We start from the raw sequence: 20435 nt of genomic DNA on the forward strand, positions 1-20435 counted from the left end.
TGAAATTGTTGCATGTTGCGTTCATATTTTTGTTCAGTATACTTTACGAATTGATTGGTGAGTTACTCATAGGTTAGCTGTGAGCTACTCTACCTGCTGGAGACCCCTGAGCTAGACCATGCTGGTAAGACCAGCTTGACTAGTATCTGACCAGCACTGACCAGCATAGACCAGCATGAACCAGCTTGAAATTTATGCTGGTCTATGCTGTTTTGTTTTCCAGCAGGGTAGGATTACAGGTGTTTGTGTTTGTATGTGTGTGTGTGGGGATAAATGTGTGTTTACGGTGTGAAGAACAGTAAGAATAGACACATTAGGACGTAGAGCTAATTTGGTTTCATAGTATCCAGGCAGTTAACTTAGGTTCAGTGATGACATACTGTATCTGTAGGACTTAAAGTAAGCCTACTAGACATACTAATTCATACTAGGAAATACAGTATGAGACATAACCCTGGCATACTTGAACTGACTTGGATATATAGTACTGGACATAATCTTGGCCATACTGTACGTGGACAGACGTAGTTTGACTGCTAGAACCTGGGACAGACAATCAATTTTGAAGGAACTACCTGGTAAAATGTAGTCCAGATTTTAAAAAGACCTCTCATTAACTTTTGTTTTCACCTTAAGGTGAGATATAATCGGTGTGAAAAGATAGTACTTTATTCCTGTACTACTGTAGGCCTACATGTTCAATATGCTGTGTGTATAGTAGAAAGTGTTGGGTATGTTTTTCATTGAGTTGTCACTCAGTCACGGTTGTTCAGATCAGATAGGTTCCCTTACAGTCTCCCTGATGTTTGGCCTCAGCTCTGACACTGTCTTGTCAACAGCTTGTGGCAGCAACACACACACACACACACACACACACATATTACCCCCCGCCCCATGCCCTTCTAGTCTTCACATCTCCAACAGATGTGCCAGTAGCAGCTGGAGAGAGGATGTCAGTCTTACATCCGTGTCAGTTCATCATCGCCTATCTCCTTTCCTCTCCTGCTCTCCCCTTCTCCAACCCTGCAGACCTTATTAGGTCTGGAGAGGAGGTCTAACTTCCTGATGCCTGTGTATTTATCAACCGCTGCTTGGCTATTCCTCAGGTACGCTGTAAAAAAATTAACAATGCACACTCTGGTGAGGTGCTGACAAACGGAAGATAAACAATCAAGGCTCTTTAGCCAAGACGTTGGTTAATAAATCCACAAGCAAGGAGGCATGAGTGTAGGATTTTTTTTTGCGTTGTTATCTGTCAGGTTTCAGATTATGTAAGAGCTTTATGTACAGTTGAAGTCGGAAGTTTACATACACTTGAAGTCATTAAAACTCGTTTTTCAACCACTCCACACATTTCTTGTTAACAACCTATAGTTTTGGCAAGTCGGTTAGGACATCTACTTTGTGCATGACACAAGTAATTTTTCCAACAATTGTTTACAGACAGATTATTTCACTTATAATTCACTGTATCACAGTTCCAGTGGGTCAGAAGTTTACATACATTAAGTTGACTGTGCCTTTAAACAGCTTGGAAAATTCCAGAAAATGAAGTCAAGGCTTTAGAAGCTTCTGATAGGCTCATTGACATAATTTGAGTCAATTGGAGGTGTACCTGTGGATGTATTTCAAGGCCTACCTTCAAACTGAGTGCATCTTTGCTTGACATCATGGGAAAATCAAAAGAAATCAGCCAAGACCTCAGAAAAAACTGTAGACCTCCACAAGTCTGGTTCATCCTTGGGAGCAATTTGCAAATGACTGAAGGTACCACGTTCATCTGTACAAACAATAGTATGCAAGTATAAACACCATGGGACCACGCAACCGTCATACCGCTCAGGAAGGAGATGCATTCTGTCTCCTAGAGATGAACGTACTTTGGTGAGAAAAGTGCAAATCAACCCCAGAACAACAGCAAAGGACCTTGTGAAGATGCTGGAGGAAACAGGTACAAATGTATCTATGTCCACAGTAAAACGAGTCCTATATCGACATAACCTGAAAGGCCACTCAGCAAGGAAGAAGCCACTGCTTCAAAACCACCATAAAAAAGCCAGACTACAGTTTGCAACTGCACATGGGGACAAAGATCGTACTTTTTGGAGAAATGTCCTCTGGTCTGATGAAACAAAAATAGAACTGTTTGGCCATAATGACCATCGTTATGTTTGGAGGAAAAAGGGGGTACCTTGCAAGCCAAAGAACACCATCCCAACCATGAAGCACAGGGGTGGCAGCATCATACTGTGGAGGTGCTTTGCTGCAGGAGGGACTGGTGCACTTCACAAAATAGATGGCATCATGAGGAAGGAAAATTAGGTGGATATATTGAAGCAAAATCTCAAGACATCAGTCAAATCAAATCAAATCAAATCACATTTTATTTGCCACATGCGCCGAATACAACAGGTGTAGACATTACCGTGAAATGCTTACTAACAGCCCTTAACCAACAATGCATTTCTTTTTTAATAAAGAAGTAAAATAAAACAACCACAACAAAAAAGTGTTGAGAAAAAAAGAGCAGAAGTAAAATAAAATAACAGTAGGGAGGCTATATACAGGGGGGGTACCGGTGCAGAGTCAATGTGCGGGGGCACCGGCTAGTTGAGGTAATATGTACATGTGGGTAGAGTTAAAGTGACTATGCATAGATAATTAACAGAGTAGCAGCAGCGTAAAAAGATGAGGTGGGGGTGGGGGGGTAGTGCAAATAGTCCGGGTAGCCATGATTAGCTGTTCAGGAGTCTTATGGCTTTGGGGTAGAAGCTGTTGAGAAGCCTTTTGGACCTAGACTTTGCGCTCCGGTACCGCTTGCCACCCTAGTCATAGAGAGCAGTCTATGACTAGGGTGGCTGGAGTCTTTTACAATTTTGAGGGGCTTCCTCTGACACCGCCTGGTATAGAGGTCCTGGATGGCAGGGAGCTTGGCCCCAGTGAGGTACTGGGCCGTACGCACTACCTTCTGTAGTGCCTTGCGGTCGGAGGCCGAGCAGTTGCCATACCAGGCGGTGATGCAACCAGTCAGGATGCTCTCTTTGGTGCAGCTGTATAACTTTTTGAGGATCTGAGGACCCATGCCAAATCTTTTCAGTCTCCTGAGGGGGAATAGGCTTTGTTGTGCCCTCTTCACGACTGTCTTGGTGTGTTTGGACCATGATAGGTTGTTGGTGATGTGGACACCAAGGAACTTGAAGCTCTCAACCTGTTCCACTACAGCCCCGTCGATGAGAATGGGGGCGTGCTCAGTCCTCTTTTTTTTCCTGTAGTCCACAATCATCTCCTTTGTCTTGGTCACGTTGAGGGAGAGGTTGTTATCCTGGCACCACACGGCCAGGTCTCTGACCTCCTCCCTATAGGCTGTCTCATCGTTGTCGGTGATCAGGCCTACCACTGTTGTATTGTCGGCAAACTTAATGATGGTGTTGGAGTCGTGCCTGGCCATGCAGTCATGGTTGAACAGGGAGTATAGGAGGGGACTGAGCACGCACCCCTGAGGGGCCCCCGTGTTGAGGATCAGCGTGGCAGATGTGTTGTTACCTACCCTTACCACCTGGGGGCGGCCCATCAGGAAGTCCAGGATCCAGTTGCAGAGGGAGGTGTTTAGTCCCAGGATCCTTAGCTTAGTGATGAGCTTAGAGGGCACTATGGTGTTGAATGCTGAGCTGTAGTCAATGAATAGCATTCTCACGTAGGTGTTCCTCTTGTCCAGGTGGGAAAGGGCAGTGTGGAGTGCAATAGAGATTGCATCATCTGTGGATCTGTTGGGGCGGTATGCAAATTGGAGTGGGTCTAGGGTTTCTGGGATAATGGTGTTGATGTGAGCCTTGACCAGCCTTTCAAAGCACTTCATGGCTACAGACGTCAGTGCTATGGGTCGGTAGTCATTTAGGCAGGTTATCTTAGTGTCCTTGGGCACGGGGACTATGGTGGTCTGCTTGAAAGATGTCGGTATTACAGATTCAGTCAGGGACATGTTGAAAATGTCAGTGAAGACACTTGCCAGTTGGTCAGCACATGCTCGGAGTACACGTCCTGGTAATCCTTCTGGCCCTGCGGCCTTGTGAATGTTGACCTGCTTAAAAGTCTTACTCAAATCGGCTATGGAGGGCGTGCTCTCATGCATGCTTCAGTGTTGCTTGCCTCGAAGCGAGCATAGAAGTGGTTTAGCTCGTCTGGTAGGCTTGTGTCACTGGGCAACTCGCGGCTGTGCTTCCTTTTGTAGTCTGTAATAGTTTGCAAGCCCTGCCACATCCGAAGAGCGTCAGAGCCGGTGTAGTACGATTCAATCTTAGTCCTGTATTGACTCTTTGCCTGTTTGATGGTTCGTCGGAGGGCATAGCGGGATTTCTTATAAGCTTCCGGGTTAGAGTCCCGCTCCTTGAAAGCGGCAGCTCTACCCTTTAGCTCAGTGCGGATGTTGCCTGTAATCCATGGCTTCTGGTTGGGGTATGTACGTACGGTCTCTGTGGAGATGACATCATCGATGCACTTATTGATGCTATCTGAAGAATCCCGGAACATGTTCCAGTCTGTGCTAGCAAAACAGTCCTGTAGCTTAGCATCTGCGTCATCTGACCACAGGAAGTTAAAGCTTGGTCGGAAATGGGTCTTCCAAATGGACAATGACCTCAAGCATACTTCCAAAGTTGTGGCAAGGACAACAAAGTCAAGGTATTGGAGTGGCCATCACAAAGCCCTGACCTCAATCCTATAGAACATTTGTGGGCAGAACTGAAAAAGCGTGTGCGAGCAAGGAGGCCTACAAACCTGACTCAGTTACACCAGCTCTGTCAGGAGGAATGGTCCAAAATTCACCCAACTTATTGTGGGAAGCTTGTGGATAGCTACCCGAAACGTTTGACCCAAGTTAAACAATTTAAAGGCAATGCTACCAAATACTAATTGAGTGTATGTAAACTTCTGACCCACTGGGTATGTGATGAAAGAAATAAAAGCTGAAATAAATAATTCTCTCTCCTATTATTCTGACATTTCACATTCTTAAAATAAAGTGGTGATCCTAACTGACCTAAAATAGGGAATTTTTACTAGCATTAAATGTCAGGAATTGTAAAAAACTGAGTTTAAATGTATTTGGCTAAAGTGTATGGAAACTTCTGACTTCAACTGTATGTAGATCCATAAATGAACCTTCACAGTAGTGTCACACTATTGTCGCAGGGGGCCGTTCAGCCCCCCAACCCTCTTCTACTCTCCTCCTCTGAGATGTGGGACACTTGACTAAGGTTATGTCCCAAATGGCTCTCTATTTAGAGCATTCCTTTTGAAGTAGTGCACTAAATAGGAAAAAGGGTGCCATTTGAGACACATGCTTGGTTAATCCTCTTGATAGATGAGCCGACAGCTCTAGTTCATCAAAGAGAAGAGACAGAGAAGATGCGCCACAGGGAGAGATAGTGTTTGTGTGCATGTGTTTGTGTACTGTAATCTGACATGGAAACATAGTTATCCGTGAACGTATAAAGTGTATCTACAGTACATTTCCTGTAAGTATGCATCATAGTGTGTATCCTAATCCTTGCCTTCACTGCTTGTTTGTTGACAGATATTCCCAGGATTGATTCTATCGGATATAAAGCCTGCCAAAAAGATGAAGTTTAAGACAGTTTGCTACTTGCTTGTGCAGCTCATGCACTGTAGGAAGATGTTTAAGGCTGAGATCCCCTTCTCAAATGCCATGAACTGTGAGGACGGTGACAAGGTAAGATCTTTGAGTGTCTTTATGTGTGTGGATGTTTGTGTGTGTTGTATATGTGTGGGTGAGTTTGTGTGTTTTTGTGCATGCTTGTGTGTGTGTGTGTGTTGTGTAAGGGAATGTAGAGACGGAGAGAGAAAGTGTGTGTTTGTGTATACATGCGAGTACATGTGTGTAGATGTGTACATACATGTGTACGTGTGTGAGCATGCATGTGTGTGTACGTGTCTATGTGCAATGTGTGTGTCCCAACCACCCAGACTTAGTTGACCTTCATCAGTTTACTTTCAATTCCTTTGGTAATATGGCTGATTGTCAGTGTGTTTACTTGACCTGCTGTCCCTGTAAAGAAATCCTAAAGTCTGGCTTCAGTTCAACTCTGGCTCAGGATACTTAAATCCAGATACTCAGGTCTGTGTGGGTGTGTGTGGGAAAGGAGATATAATCCAGCGGATAAGAGCCAAAATAATCTTGACCTTTCAGATAAAAGCATAAAACTTAGTACAATCATTCTGTAAAGGGCATAAGAATATCTGTGATTACATTTCTATAATATGTCATAGAGCTCTGATGCTTCGTGATAACCCTGGATGAAAGCATGTAAACATATCTTTCAAAAGGGAGGGGATTGGAGTGTTGAAATATATTCGACACAGAATGAGATATTCAGATTCAGGCCACACACACACACTCTCTCCAGGCTGTCGGAAATGACAAATGGACTCAGAGAGAGAAGGAGAGGGAGAGCGGGAGATGGGAGACGAGGAAGGAGTGAAAGGATGAGTGCCCTCGGAGCAGGCGTGGGTGTGTGATGTGATGAGTGTCCTATGCTCCGTGGCACATCTCCAAACAATTGGGTCATATGCAGAGTGGGAGATGGAGAGACTAAAGAGAGAGACTAGAGGGAAAGCGAGAGGGAGACGGGAGAGGAACGGGGTGAGAGCCATAGAAACACGAATTAGCACAATCAATGCACACACGCCTCCAAAACAACCGAGAGAAACTGAGGGGTGTTAAAGGATGAAGGGTGATGAGGATGAAGTCAGTGGGGTGTGTGTTTGTTAACCTTCCTCAGCCATCCTCATTCGCTCTGTCGCCCCCCCGTCCCCATTATGAAGCCACTCTCTCCAGCCGCTCCAGCCGCTCCTCGCTTACCCACTGTTTCTCACGCTGTGACACTGATTGGCCTCAGTCTGTACAGCTCACTGGCTTTCTTACTTTATCCAGGAAGACTCACTCAGGCTACATCCTAAATGGCACCCTATTCCCTATATAGTGCACTACTGGTCAAAAGTAGAGCACTATGAAGGGAATAGGGTGCCATTTGGGACACATCCTCATTCCCACTGGTGTCAAATCACTGCTTTTGCTCTGCTGCCCCACATAGCCTACTGTACAATAATGATGCTTCCAAGGGACAATTAAAAAAAGGGGGTTTAGTTAGGTCAGATAATCAATGTTAACTGTAGAGTAAATAATTGATGTTTTGTTTGTTGTGTGAAGATGAGCATTTATTATGTTGATGTCACTTATCAATTAATGTGAAGTCAAGTCAACCACAATGATTGACTTTGTTTGATTGCCCTTGCAGACATTTTAAGTTTGGAGTACTATTAGAACAACCTTTTTGTGTTTCTAGTTAAGTATCTCTCTCCCCCACAATGATACCCAACAATAGACAGTAGAGGCTCAGCAATCTATTTCCTCCATGCCCCATTGTTTTGAACAGCTGGTATCAAACCCTCTGAACGTAGTTAAGTCAGGATTCCGTTTCCCACAATGCTGTGCCACAGCGGAGGGCCCTGCGGACGGCTCCAGAGAAGCTGCGGAACCGGACGTCGTTGTCGGCTAACGTGACCCAGGCCAGCCCGGGAACGCGGGTCAACCGCTACATTGGTCGTCTAATTGAGGCGAGGCAGACAGAGTCAGACACAGCTGACCTCAACTTTCTCACACTCATGTATAAGTGCTCTGAGCGCGAGCAGAGGGTGAGTAACTATACTACAACATACATGCACAGACATTCACACGCAAACATTGCAACGTAAGGAATACAATTACTTTTGAATCAGATGTTTTGATAGACAATACACCCATAAGATGCTTTAATAATCGTTTTATCTGAGACATCCCTCTCTCTGGTTGCTCTGACAGTACCACCAGCTCCATGATGAGTACTTCACCAGCGCCGTGGTCCTCTCTCTAATTCTAGCTGCCTTGTTTGGTCTTGTCTACCTTCTCATCCTACCACAGTATGTACTAGATTATTAGAGGATATCATCCTACCACAGTATGTACTAGATTATTAGAGGATATCATCCTACCACAGTATGTACTAGATTATTAGAGGATATCATCCTACAACACATGTTGTAGCTCTCTCTTTCTCTGTCCCTCTCTCTTTATCTCTCGCTCTCTCTTTATCTCTCTCTCTTTCTCTCTCTCGCTCTCTCTCTCGCTCTCTCTCTCATTTTAGTATATGATATCGGACAGCAACACACTATTTTTCTAGCTCTCTTTCTCTCTTTCATTTGGCTGTATGATATATAACAGCAACATACACTCTATCTCTCTCTTTTTTTTCCTTTTGATCTGCTGCCCCTTGAGTTGACTTCCACAGGCTCTGTCCACTAACTCACTAACTCTTCTTCTCCTCCTCTCTTTCCCCAATTCCTCCTCTCTCCTGCTGCTGTCACCAGGGGAACAGTGGTTCTGGTCCTATTGGTCTTCTGCATCTGTTTCCTAGTAGTTTGTATCATGTACCTGCATGTCACTAAATTACAGGTAAATGCCTACTTGATGCCTTGGTCCAACTGATTTAACATTATTTTACTTATTCATTCACTCACTTTTCTGCAGGGTTGATTAGCTGTAAGTAGTTTTCCATGGGTAGGTCAAGTGGTCACGAAAAACTCTTGGCCCAAGCTATAAGTAATTTGTGATAAGTTAGTTAATTTTGCAAATATATAAATGTTCTGCTGACATCGGCAAAGATTACATTATATTTTCATAAGTAGTTGATAATGAGAATATTCTATATGTAAATTGATGTCAATGGCCTTCAGAAAAAGTTTCCCAGTACACTCAGTTTGCCTTCGAACTCAATGCTAACTCTATTAATTTCAGCTTTTGTTGAGGTTGACAGATTGACTTTTTCCAACTTCCCCAAACCCCTCAGCTAATATTACATAAATTAAGTTATGAGTCTTTTCAAATTCAAATTCTGTGTGGTAAGCTTTTCTACTCTCCCTCCACTTTCATCCTTAATCTGTTTCTCAGTGTTTTCCAGGGTGCCTCACCATTCAGATCCGTACTGTTCTGTGTGTTCTCATAGTGCTCTTAATCTATGCTGTAGCCCAGGCCTGTGTGGTAAGTAAGGTTAACAACATGGCACTAAAATATCAATATTCATGATATTCATTGCAATACACTTGAAATCATAAACGTAAATGTCATGTGAATCAAATATGCAAAGAACCAACCTTCAAATTACTGCTTGAGGGTTTTTACCATCCTCTCCTCTCCTTCTCTCCCAGGTGGGCTGCATGCCGTGGCTGTGGGGCAGTGCCCACCACTCTAACAGTTCCATTGTCATCATTGACGCGAGCGACGATGCCAACCGCACCATGATAGAGCTGCCGTGCGACGGTGTCCGCTACGCCTTCCTGTCGTGCATTGTTGGCACGCTGACACTGGCGCTCTTCCTGCGCGTCTCCTGGATGCCAAAGATGGCCCTGTTGCTACTGCTGGGGGTGCTGTATGTCACTGTGCTGGAGCTCAGTGGATTCAGACGCACCGCCGGGTAAGAGAGAGGACAGAACATACATATATACACACAGGCGCGCATACACCGCCGGGTGAGGGAGAGGACACACAAACATTATGTATATAAACAAGCACACACACCAGTGGAGGCTGCTGAGGGGAGGACGGAATGGAGTAAATGGGATGGAGTAAATGGAATGGTATCAAACACGTGTTTGATACCGTGCCATTCACTCCATTCCAGCTATACACTCCATTCCAGCCATTATTATGAGCCTTCCTCTCCTCAGCAGCCTCCACTGATACACACACAGGAGGGTGAGGGGGAAAAAACTAAGGACAAATACACCCATCATCCTCTCACTGTCAGTCCTAAAGCTATACCCCTCAGATTCACTATGCTCCCCTGTCACTCACGTATCTAAGGCCATGATGGATTTTACATGACAGTAGTGTCAGCTACGGTTTCCTCTTGGTTTGATTTGGAGTGGGAACAAACAAACAACAGTCACAGGGACATTTCCATTTTGTGGGGACATGTGTAGGAGGAGAGGAGTCTTTGCTTGTCCTCGACTTGCGCACTCTCATGGGAACTCTCTCTTTGAGGAGGAGACACACAGTACATGCTCATTAACTCTAAACCAAAAGGCTGAGCTTACAATGTATGCTTTTGCTTGATTCAGCCAAGCATGTTAGCTACTCCTACTCAGTACCCAGGACCTAGTGCAGCTCAGAGCACAGACCCATTGTATAGCTACAAACAGATGGTTTACTGCAGGAATCATCAACTAGATTCAGCCACGGGACGATTTCTTTCTTGAGGAGATGGTCAGGGGGCCGGAACATAATTAAAAATCATTTTTAGGCTGCAAATTGACTGCAAGAAGCCCAAACATATATAATATTTGACTAAAACGTAATAATTTCAAACCTTGCTTACATTTGTATATGATCACATTATTGGTGGACATAAAATACTGTAAATACACCAGCAAATCAGCTCCAAGTGAGTTTAATTTTGGAAATCTGTTCAAAGTATTCCCACGCAGCATCTCTCTATTATGCGAGGATAGGGAGATGCTGTATATTATACAATATATTATACAGTATCTCTCTATAATGTGTGGGAATACTTTGGAACAGATTTCCAAAATTAAAATCACCTGGAACTGGTTTGCTGCTGTTTTTACAGTCTTTTATGTCCAACAATAAAAATAAGTTTGGGTATTATTTCTTGGCTCAGAAAACTTGGGGGGCTGCCAGTTGGGGAACCCTGGCTTACTGTATAATGTTGAAAAACTCTGATATCATTGAGATGGAAAACTACTTGTCGTTCTCTGAAGGGGCCTTATTATCCCTAAATACTATATCTGTGCTGAGTGAATGGTGTTTATATCACTGCTGGTTTAGGTCACCCTGTCCGTGTTTTCCTGTGATTGTGGGTTTGTGGCCACACGGGGGGCCAGTATGAAAAATGTATGCACTCACTAATTGTATGTCGCTCTGGATAAGAGCGTCTGCTAAATGACTAAAATGTCAAATGATATCACTGTTGGTTCTCACTTGTGGTTTCATCCACAGTCCACCCCCTTAATTATTTGTGTAGTGGTCCAGTTCTAATGTATGTTGCTGACATCAAAGTTGGTTCTCACAAAGTGGGGGGTCCCTCCATATCTCCCCTGTGAAGTTGTACTCCCCACAGTATTTATGTGGTCCCCCACTCCCCCTTTTTTTAATGATGTTGTACAGTCCTACTGTATTATGTTGCTGACGTCACTGTTAGTCTGTTCCCACAGTGGGGGGTCTATCCACATCTCCCCACTTCCCCTGTTAATTAATGATGTGGTACAGTCCTACTGTGTATGACTTATGTTGCTAACATCTCTGTTGGTGGGGCGGGGGGGGGGGTCTCTGTTGGTCTTCCTTTTGAAGATTGTTGCTGACGTCTCTGTTGGTTTGTCCCACAGTGGGGGGTCTAATCTCCAGATCCAGGGCTATGAGCCCATCCTGTCCCTGCTACTGTTCACCAGTGCCCTGGCCCTCCACTCCAGACAGCTGGACCTCAAACTACGACTGGACTTTCTTTGGGCCACACAGGTGTGTGTGTGTGTGACTTTGTGTGTGTGTGACTGTATGAGCTGTTGTCCTATGCATAGATCTAGCTAGCTTATGAAAACCATGCTTTACTCATCCTCCAGCCTTCTGTTGTGAGCATACCATGCCAAGTCATATTTGGAGGCTTTTGGCTGTTAAAGCTGCTGGCAGTTGCTAGCATGGTGGTGGCTGATATTGGCATGGTTGGTTACGATAGGACAAGGGGCTGATATTGACATGGTTGGTTACGATAGGACAAGGCTGATATTGGCATGGTTGGTTACGATAGGACACAGGGTTGATATTGACATGGTTGGTTACGATGGGACAAGGGGCTGATATTGACATGGTTGGTTATGATAGGACAAGGGTTGCAAAATTCCGGGAACTTTCAATAAAATCCCTGGTTTTCTCCAAATCCCAGTTGGAGGATCACGGAAATCCGGAATCCTCCAACCAGGAATTCTGGAAAACCAGGGAATTTATTGAATGTTCCCGGAATTTTGCAACACTGGGTAGGACAAGAGGGTGATATTGGCATGGTTGGTAAGGATAGGTCAGGACAAGTCACTGATATTGACATGGTTGCGTACAATAGAGCCGCTTGGCTGGTAGGACAGTTATAGTCTCTAGTAGGGTTTGGCTTTAGGTTTGGACCTTTAACTATTGATTCTTCCCAGTGCTCCTTGTCCACAATGTCAGGCTAACACGGTGCCTCAGTTCAGGTGTACATTTAGAGTTTATACTGGCACCTTGTGGTATGAGCTTTGAACTGCAGGCTTGAGTTGTACTGTGGGGTGAATATAAGGTTCCGGTTTTATTCAAATTGTTGTGTGTGTGTTTGTGTTCGTGTGTGTGTGTGTGTGTGTGTGTGTGTGTGTGTGTGTGTGTGTGTGTTGTCAGGCAGAGGAGGAGAGGGATGGCATGGAGAAGGTCAAGCTGGACAACAGGAGGATTCTCTTCAACCTGCTTCCTGCTCATGTGGCTCAACACTTCCTCCTGTCCAACCCCAGAAACATGGTGAGTCCTACATAGACGGACGGACAGATAGACAGACAGACGCAGGCAGGCAGGCAGGCAGGCAGGCAGACAGACAGACAGACACAAACAGTATTGTTTCATGAAGGATATTACCTTTCCTTCAAAGGATCAATAGTGTGATTAATAGTACCTTGTATTGATCACATGATAAAAAAACACATTATACACAAAACAAAAAAATATAAACGCAACATGCAACAATTTCAACGATTTTACTGAGATATAGTTCATATAAGGAAATCAGTCAATTTAAATAAATTCATTAGGCTCAAATCTATGGATTTCACATGACTGGTCAGGGGCGCAGCCCACTTGGGAACCAGGTCCACCCACTGGGAAGCCAGGCCCAGCCAATCAGAATTAGTTTTTCCCCACGAAAGGGCTTTATTACAGACATAAATACTACTCAGTTTCATCAGCTGTCCGGGTGGCTGGTCTCAGACAATCCCGCAGGTGAAGAAGCCGAAAGTGGAGGTCCTGGGCTGGCATGGTTACAAATGGTCTGCGGTCGTGAGGCCGGTTGGACGTACTGCCAAATTCTCTAAAACAACATTGTATAGGCTTATGGTATAGAAATTAACATTCAATTCTCTGACAACAGCTCTGGTGGACATTCCTGCAGTCAGCATGCCAATTGCACGCTCCCTCAAAACTTCAGACATCTGTGGCATTGTGTTGTGTGACAAAATTACACATTTTAGAGTGGCCTTTTATTGTCCCCAGCAAAAGGGGATTCTTGATATACCACACCTGTCAGGTGCTCACTAACAGGGATGTAAACAAATCTGTGCACAAAATTTGAGAGAAATAAGCTTTCTGTGCGTATGGAACATTTCTGGGATCTTTTATTTCAGCTCATGAAACCAACACTTTACATGTTGCATTTATATTTTTGTTCAATATACAGTACACCTATTTGGCCTAGTGACTAAGGTTGGCTATGTGTTTTCCTATAGGATCTGTATTATCAGTCCTATGCCCAAGTCGGAGTGCTGTTTGCTTCCATTCCCAACTTCAATGACTTCTACATTGAGCTGGATGGGAACAACATGGGAGTGGAGTGTCTGAGACTACTCAATGAAATCATTGCTGATTTTGACGAGGTGAGGATGTTGGCTGCTACAGTTTACTGGGAAATGAACATTATTTGTTGGCTTCTCCACTGTATAGATGTGAATCAAATTTTTCCTCAGCTCATGGATAAAGAATGCTATAAGGACATAGAGAAGATCAAAACCATTGGCAGCACGTATATGGCAGCTGTGGGTCTAGTCCCCACCATCGGAACAAAGGCAAGTGTGTGTGTTTGTGTGAGTGTGTGCGGTGCGGTCTTGCCTGTGTTCGTTAAATTAAATAAATTATGAATATAACGAGGACAATGAATGACTGATAATTAAATGTAATCTTTGTTTACTTCCTTAATCCCATCATAGGACAAAAAATCGGTCTATGATCACCTGAGCACAGTGGCAGACTATGCTATTGAGATGTTCGATGTGCTGGATGAAATCAACTACCAGTCATACAACGACTTTGTCTTGAGAGTGGGTATCAATGTGGGTCCAGTTGTGGCGGGGGTGATCGGGGCCAGGAGGCCTCAGTATGATATCTGGGGGAACACAGTGAATGTGGCCAGCCGCATGGACAGCACCGGAGTCCCTGGCAAGATACAGGTACTGTTAGGGCCGTGCACAGAGTTTCATAATTCATAACTCTAAATTCAAAACATACCAACTGCCTTTGTAGGCAAAATGTCAACATTTATAGGCCTATATATTTCCTGCAACAACACACTCACTCATCACACATTGTAGGCAAGCTAGTGCCAGTGACTCCTAGGCCAAGAAAGAACATGAGATGATTGACATGGCGAAAAGAGTGGCTATCAGCTGATCAGAGCGAATTATGATGTAGGCTATATATGCTAGCTAATTAGCTATGCTGTCGGAAACAAACTAGTTTTTACTTGATTTGAGTTTGTTCTGCTGCTGACATTTGCCTCTTACTAACAAGCAGTCAGATTGCCCCATTCTTTGACCATAACAGTGAGAGACACCAATGACAGACCCAACTCAAAAGTAGCCTCCTACAAATTGGCCTATTCATGTCTCCCCGCCTAGTGCCCGCAGCCAGTGGCCACGCATGCAAGTCAGAGCAGTGCACTCTTTGGGCGGGACGGCGGGGGAGAGGGTATTTTCTGAGATTTAAGAGATTATCAAATCAGATAGTTTGATGTGCAATTTGTTACATTTAAAATTAAAACAAAAATTAAAAGACTACTTTTTTTTTTTAACACCGAGCTGCTAGGGCACTTTTTCATAGGAGGGCAAAAGGGCAAGTGCTCGGGCACTGGTTGAGCCCGATCTGTGCATGTGTCTGTGTACTGTACTACATTATGAGTTACGATTGAGGCCTGTTGATTGGCTCAGAGTACAGTGCCTTGCAAAAGTATTCATCCCCCTTGGCGTTTTTCCTATTTTGTTGCATTACAACCTGTAATTTAAATTGATTTTTATTTGGATTTCATGTAATGGACATACACAAAATAGTCCAAATTGGTGAAGTGAAATGAAAAAAATAACTTGTTTCAAAAAATTCTAAAAAATAAATAACAGAAAAGTGGTGTGTGCATATGTATTCACCCCCTTTGCTATGAAGCCCCTAAATAAGATCTGGTGCAACCAATTACCTTCAGAAGGCACATAATTAGCTAAATAAAGTCCACCTGTGTGCAATCTAAGTGTCACATGATCTGTCATATGATCTCAGTATATATACACCTGTTCTGAAAGGCCCCAGAGTCTGCAACACAACTAAGCAAGGGGCACCACCAAGCAAGCTGCACCATGAAGACCAAGGAGCTCTCCAAACAGGTCAGGGACAAAGTTGTGGAGAAGTACAGATCAGGGTTGGGTTATAAAAAAATATCAGAAACTTTGAACATCCCACGGAGCACCATTAAATCCATTATAAAAAAATTGAAAGAATATGGCACCACAACAAACCTGCCAAGAGAGGGCCGCCCACCAAAACTCACGGACCAGGCAAGGAGGGCATTAATCAGAGAGGCAACAAAGAGACCTAAGATAACCCTGAAGGTGCTGCAAAGCTCCACAGCGGAGATTGGAGTATCTGTCCATAGGACCACTTTAAGCTGTACACTCCACAGAGCTGGGCTTTACGGAAGAGCAGCCAGAAAAAAGCCATTGCTTAAAGAAAAAAATAAGCAAACACGTTTGGTGTTCGCCAAAAGGCATGTGGGAGACTCCCCAAACATATGGAAGAAGGTACTCTGGTCAGATGAGAGTAGAATTGAGCTTTTTGGCCATCAAGGAAAACAGAGATTTGAGACTGGGACGGAGGTTCACCTTCCAGCAGGACAGTGGGAAACATTTAAATGTCTTGGAATGGCCTAGTCAAAGCCCAGACCTCAATCCAATTGAGAATCTATGTGATGACTTAAAGATTGCTGTACACCAGTGGAACCCATCCAACTTGAAAGAGCTGGAGCAGTTTTGCCTTGAAGAATGGGCAAAAATCCCAGTGGCTAGATGTGCCAAGCTTATAGAGATATACCCCAAGAGACTTGTAGCTGTAATTGCTGCAAAAGGTGGCTCTACAAAGTTTTGACTTTGGGGGAGTGAATAGTTATGCCCGCTCAAGTTTTCTGTTTTTATGTCTTATTTCTTGTTTGTTTCACAAGGAAAAATATTTTGGATCTTCAAAGTGGTAGGCATGTTGTGTAAATCAAATGATACAAACCCCCCAAAAATCAATTTTAATTCCAGGTTGTAAGGCAACAAAATAGGAAAAGTGCCAAGGGGGGTGAATACTTTCGCAAGCCACTGTAAATCTTGTTGTATGACAGTGGTTTAACCTCTCTCTCTCTCTCTCTTTCTCTTCCTTCCTCCTTCCCTCCCTCCCTCCCCAAGGTAACAGAGGATGTGTACCGGATCCTGGGGGATAACTATGACCTGGTGTGCCGGGGCAAGGTCAGCGTGAAGGGTAAGGGTGAGATGCTCACCTACTTCCTGGAGGGCAAGGTCCACAGCACCGGCTGCGCCCCCACGTCCTCCGTGGTGCGCTCTGCCAGCCTGAACCGCCGCGCCCACTCCTGCGGTAAGGCCAGCATTCCCACCAAACTGGGCAGCGTCAACTCTGTCGCCAGCTTCACTGTCCGTGCCAGCATGGTCAGCCTCGGTGGCATGGGTAACAGCAGCTCTAGCCCCAGTGTCAACGTCCACCCTGCACCATGCTTGCCCTCGCGCTGCGTGCCCACTCTGGGAGAGGAGAATGAAGAAGAGGAGACAGAGGTAGATGTGGGAGGAGTGGCAGTGTAGGTAGGTGGAGAGAAGAAGAGCTGCACTATTGTAAACTTGAGCTCCAGCATCCTGGGCTATAACATCCATCAGGACTAGATCCACTGAGGGTCCCACTACAGACTGAACCAGGGTCTCCTGTGGGTAACTGGGATACTGGGATACTGGGACAGTCCACTGCACAATGGAGGGATGCTCCTCCAGGAGTTACCTGGCTCTGAGGATGGTCAGAATAGATATCAGATTGGACAATCACACCAAGGGTGGTGGCATTTGTATAAAATCCCAATTGCAATCAACCTGCAGACCTCATTGGGTTTGTGTAAGTTGTTATGACAGTAGTTGTGACTTGCTACTGTTTGGAACCACATACAATCAACTTAAGAATTCCAGCTTCCAGGATTGGAACACCACGCTCCTGATGACTTAATTACCAGGAGTATGAGTGAGGGTGACAGCCACGTAACAGTGTGTCGTCCCTCTGTGTGTGTACAGTCCCAACAAGGTGTCATGCACACACAACCCAGTATTATCCACATAAAAATTTATAAGAGGACTGATCATGTTATTACTGCTTTTCTATGTCTTCTCTGATTATGCCAAGGATACATTCCATCCTTCACAGTGTAAATACAGTCTGTGTACTGTGCGTTTGGTATGCATGCAAGTGTGTATTTCTACACAAATATTTATGTGTGTATGCATGTGGGTGTTCTTAAATCTTAAACGAATTAGCACAAATATGTTTTTATACATTCAAAGAGTTCTCAATCTCAAAAGGCTTTTGAAAGGTCTTCATATGAACTGATAGTGCTGCTCGTACTGCTAGGATAGATTGACTGGTCTGGTTCCCCGTTGTGTGCAAACCAAAGCAATGAGCTCCTCTAAGATCCTGTGGTTTAGTACATCGTCCTTCACAACAGGAGCACAAATGCCATCTACAGTTGAAGTCGGAAGTTTACGTACACTTAGGTTGGAGTCATTCAAACTCGTTTTTCAACCACTCCACAAATTTCTTGTTAACAAACTATAGTTTTGGCAAGTCGGTTAGGACATCTACTTTGTGCATGACACAAGTAATTTCTCCAACAATTGTTTACAGACAGATTATAAACGAGTTTATATCGACATAACCTGAAAGGCCGCTCAGCAAGGAAGAAGCCACTGCTCCAAAACCGCCATAAAAAAGCTAGACTACGGTTTGCAACTGCACATGGGGACAAAGATCGTACTTTTTGGAGAAATGTCCTCTGGTCTGATGAAACAAAAATAGAACTGTTTGGCCATAATGACCATCATTATGTTTGGAGGAAAAAGGGTGTTGGCTTGCAAGCCAAAGAACACCATCCCAACCCTGAAGCACGGGGGTGGCAGCATCATGCTGTGGGGGTGCTTTGCTGCAGGAGGGACTGGTGCACTTCACAAAATAGATGGCATCATGAGGAAGGAAAAATATGTGGATATATTGAAGCAACATCTCAAGACATCAGTCAGGCAGTTAAAGCTTGGTCGCAAATGGGTCTTCCAAATGGACAATGACCCCAAGTTGTGGCAAAATGGCTTAAGGACAACAAAGTCAAGGTATTGGATTGGCCATCACAGAGCCCTGACCTCAATCCTATAGAAAATGTGTGGGCAGAACTGAAAAAGCGTGTGCAAGCAAGGAGGCCTACAAACCTGACTCAGTTACACCAGCTCTGTCAGGAGGAATGGGCCAAAATTCCCCCAACTTATTGTGGGAAGCTTGTGGAAGGCTACCCGAAACGTTTGACCCAAGTTAAACAATTTAAAGGCAATGCTACTAAATACTAATTGAGTGTATGTAAACTTCTGACCCACTGGGTATGTGATGAAAGAAATAAAAGCTGAAATAAATAATTCTCTCTACTATTATTCTGACATTTCACATTCTTAAAATAAAGTGGTGATCCTAACTGACCTAAAACAGGGAATTTTTACTAGGATTAAATGTCAGGAATTGTGAAAAACTGAGTTTAAATGTATTTGGCTAAGGTGTATGTAAACTTCCGACTTCAACTGTAGGTCTCTAGATTTCTAGAGCAAGAATGGAAAAAGTCATTCAGGCAAATGCTTTTCAGAAACACTCAACAGGCAGGATATATGGTTTACTGCATATGACATCTTTCAAGTCTCATGGATCCAAACAGACAAACATGTATCGGATGAGGGTAAGTCACATAGTATTATTTCTAATATAGGCAACCAGGAGAAATAAACACACTTTGTTTTCATCTGTGACCTTGTTGAGCTTGTGTAATGATCAAGGCTTGTTATTCGTCCATTGCTCTGCTCTGATAAGGATTACATGTGGGAGTGTGTTTCCTTTGTTGGCTACACACGCAGTAGGCTGTGGCCAACGCTTTGACAGTGAGGTCAGTATGAGAGGCATTGGGTAAAGTACATTGGCTTTGACCCACAGAGTGATAAGAATGTCCTTATCCCTGAGTCTGACTGATGTGTGCTATAGAACTCTAGTGAATGCCAAACCTGGTGCGGTCGCGTTAGTGTTAACGGTAAGATTACAAACGTTCTGTATGTCTTACTCACACACATCTACTGACATATAAAAGCTCGCACCTTCACACATGCACGTACACAAACACACACACACACACACACACACACATGCACCCCTGTGAGCATCACACACACACAAAATCAGTATTCTGCAAATAAGTACAGACTTTAAACTCAATAGGAGCTGCAGAATCACAGTTTCCAGCTCCCATATTGTAAACTAAGCCTGACCATTAGATACAGTGGCTTGCGAAAGTATTCACCCCCTTGGTACTTTTCCTATTTTATTGCCTTACAACCTGGAATTTAAAACAAGAAATAAGACAAAAAAACAGAAAACTTGAGCGTGCATAACTATTCACTCCCCCCAAAGTCAAATATTTGTAGAGCCACCTTTTGCAGCAATTACAGCTGCAAGTCTCTTGGGGGTATGTCTCTATAAGCTTGGCACATCTAGCCACTGGGATTTTTTCCCATTCTTCAAGGCAAAACTGCTCCAGCTCCTTCAAGTTGGATGGGTCCCACTGGTGTACAGCAATCGTGGCCCTCTGTAGCTCAATTAGTAGAGCATGGCGCTTGTAACGCCAGGGTAGTGGGTTTGATCCCCGGGACCACCCATACGTAAAAATGTATGCACACATGACTGTAAGTCGCTTTGGATAAAAGCGTCTGCTAAATGGCATATTATTATTATTATTTAAGTCATACCACAGATTCTCAATTGGATTGAGGTCTGGGCTTTGACTAGGCCATTCCAATACATTTAAATGTTTCCCCTTAAACCACTCGAGTGTTGCGTTAGCAGTATGCTTAGGGTCATTGTCCTGCTGGAAGGTGAACATCCGTCCCAGTCTCAAATCTCTGGAAGACTGAAACAGGTTTCCCTCAAGAATTTCCCTGTATTTAGCGCCATCCATCATTCCTTCAATTCTGACCAGTTTCCCAGTCCCTGCAGA

At 44.1% G+C, this 20435-nt stretch overlaps 1 protein-coding gene across 1 annotated transcript in view; it reads left to right on the top strand.

Annotated features, from left to right (window-relative positions):
* The window catches only part of LOC311146468 (adenylate cyclase type 1-like), a gene marked incomplete at its 5' end in the record, with an annotated part of 33414 nt that extends 15245 nt beyond the window's left edge, over positions 1-18169 (top strand). Inside the window, 12 exons of the mRNA XM_084182975.1 lie at positions 5573-5728; positions 7516-7710; positions 7877-7974; positions 8422-8506; positions 9002-9091; positions 9259-9524; positions 11455-11584; positions 12485-12601; positions 13579-13725; positions 13816-13920; positions 14062-14295; positions 16555-18169. Of these exons, the coding sequence (XP_084039101.1) occupies positions 5573-5728; positions 7516-7710; positions 7877-7974; positions 8422-8506; positions 9002-9091; positions 9259-9524; positions 11455-11584; positions 12485-12601; positions 13579-13725; positions 13816-13920; positions 14062-14295; positions 16555-16962 (2031 nt within the window). The 3' untranslated portion in view covers positions 16963-18169. The remainder of the gene's footprint in view (positions 1-5572; positions 5729-7515; positions 7711-7876; positions 7975-8421; positions 8507-9001; positions 9092-9258; positions 9525-11454; positions 11585-12484; positions 12602-13578; positions 13726-13815; positions 13921-14061; positions 14296-16554) is intronic.
* Between the last annotated feature and the right edge of the window lie 2266 nt (positions 18170-20435).

The sequence above is a fragment of the Coregonus lavaretus genome, assembly GCF_964263955.1.
Source record: "Coregonus lavaretus genome assembly, chromosome: 19".
Classification (NCBI taxonomy): Eukaryota; Metazoa; Chordata; class Actinopteri; order Salmoniformes; family Salmonidae; genus Coregonus; species Coregonus lavaretus.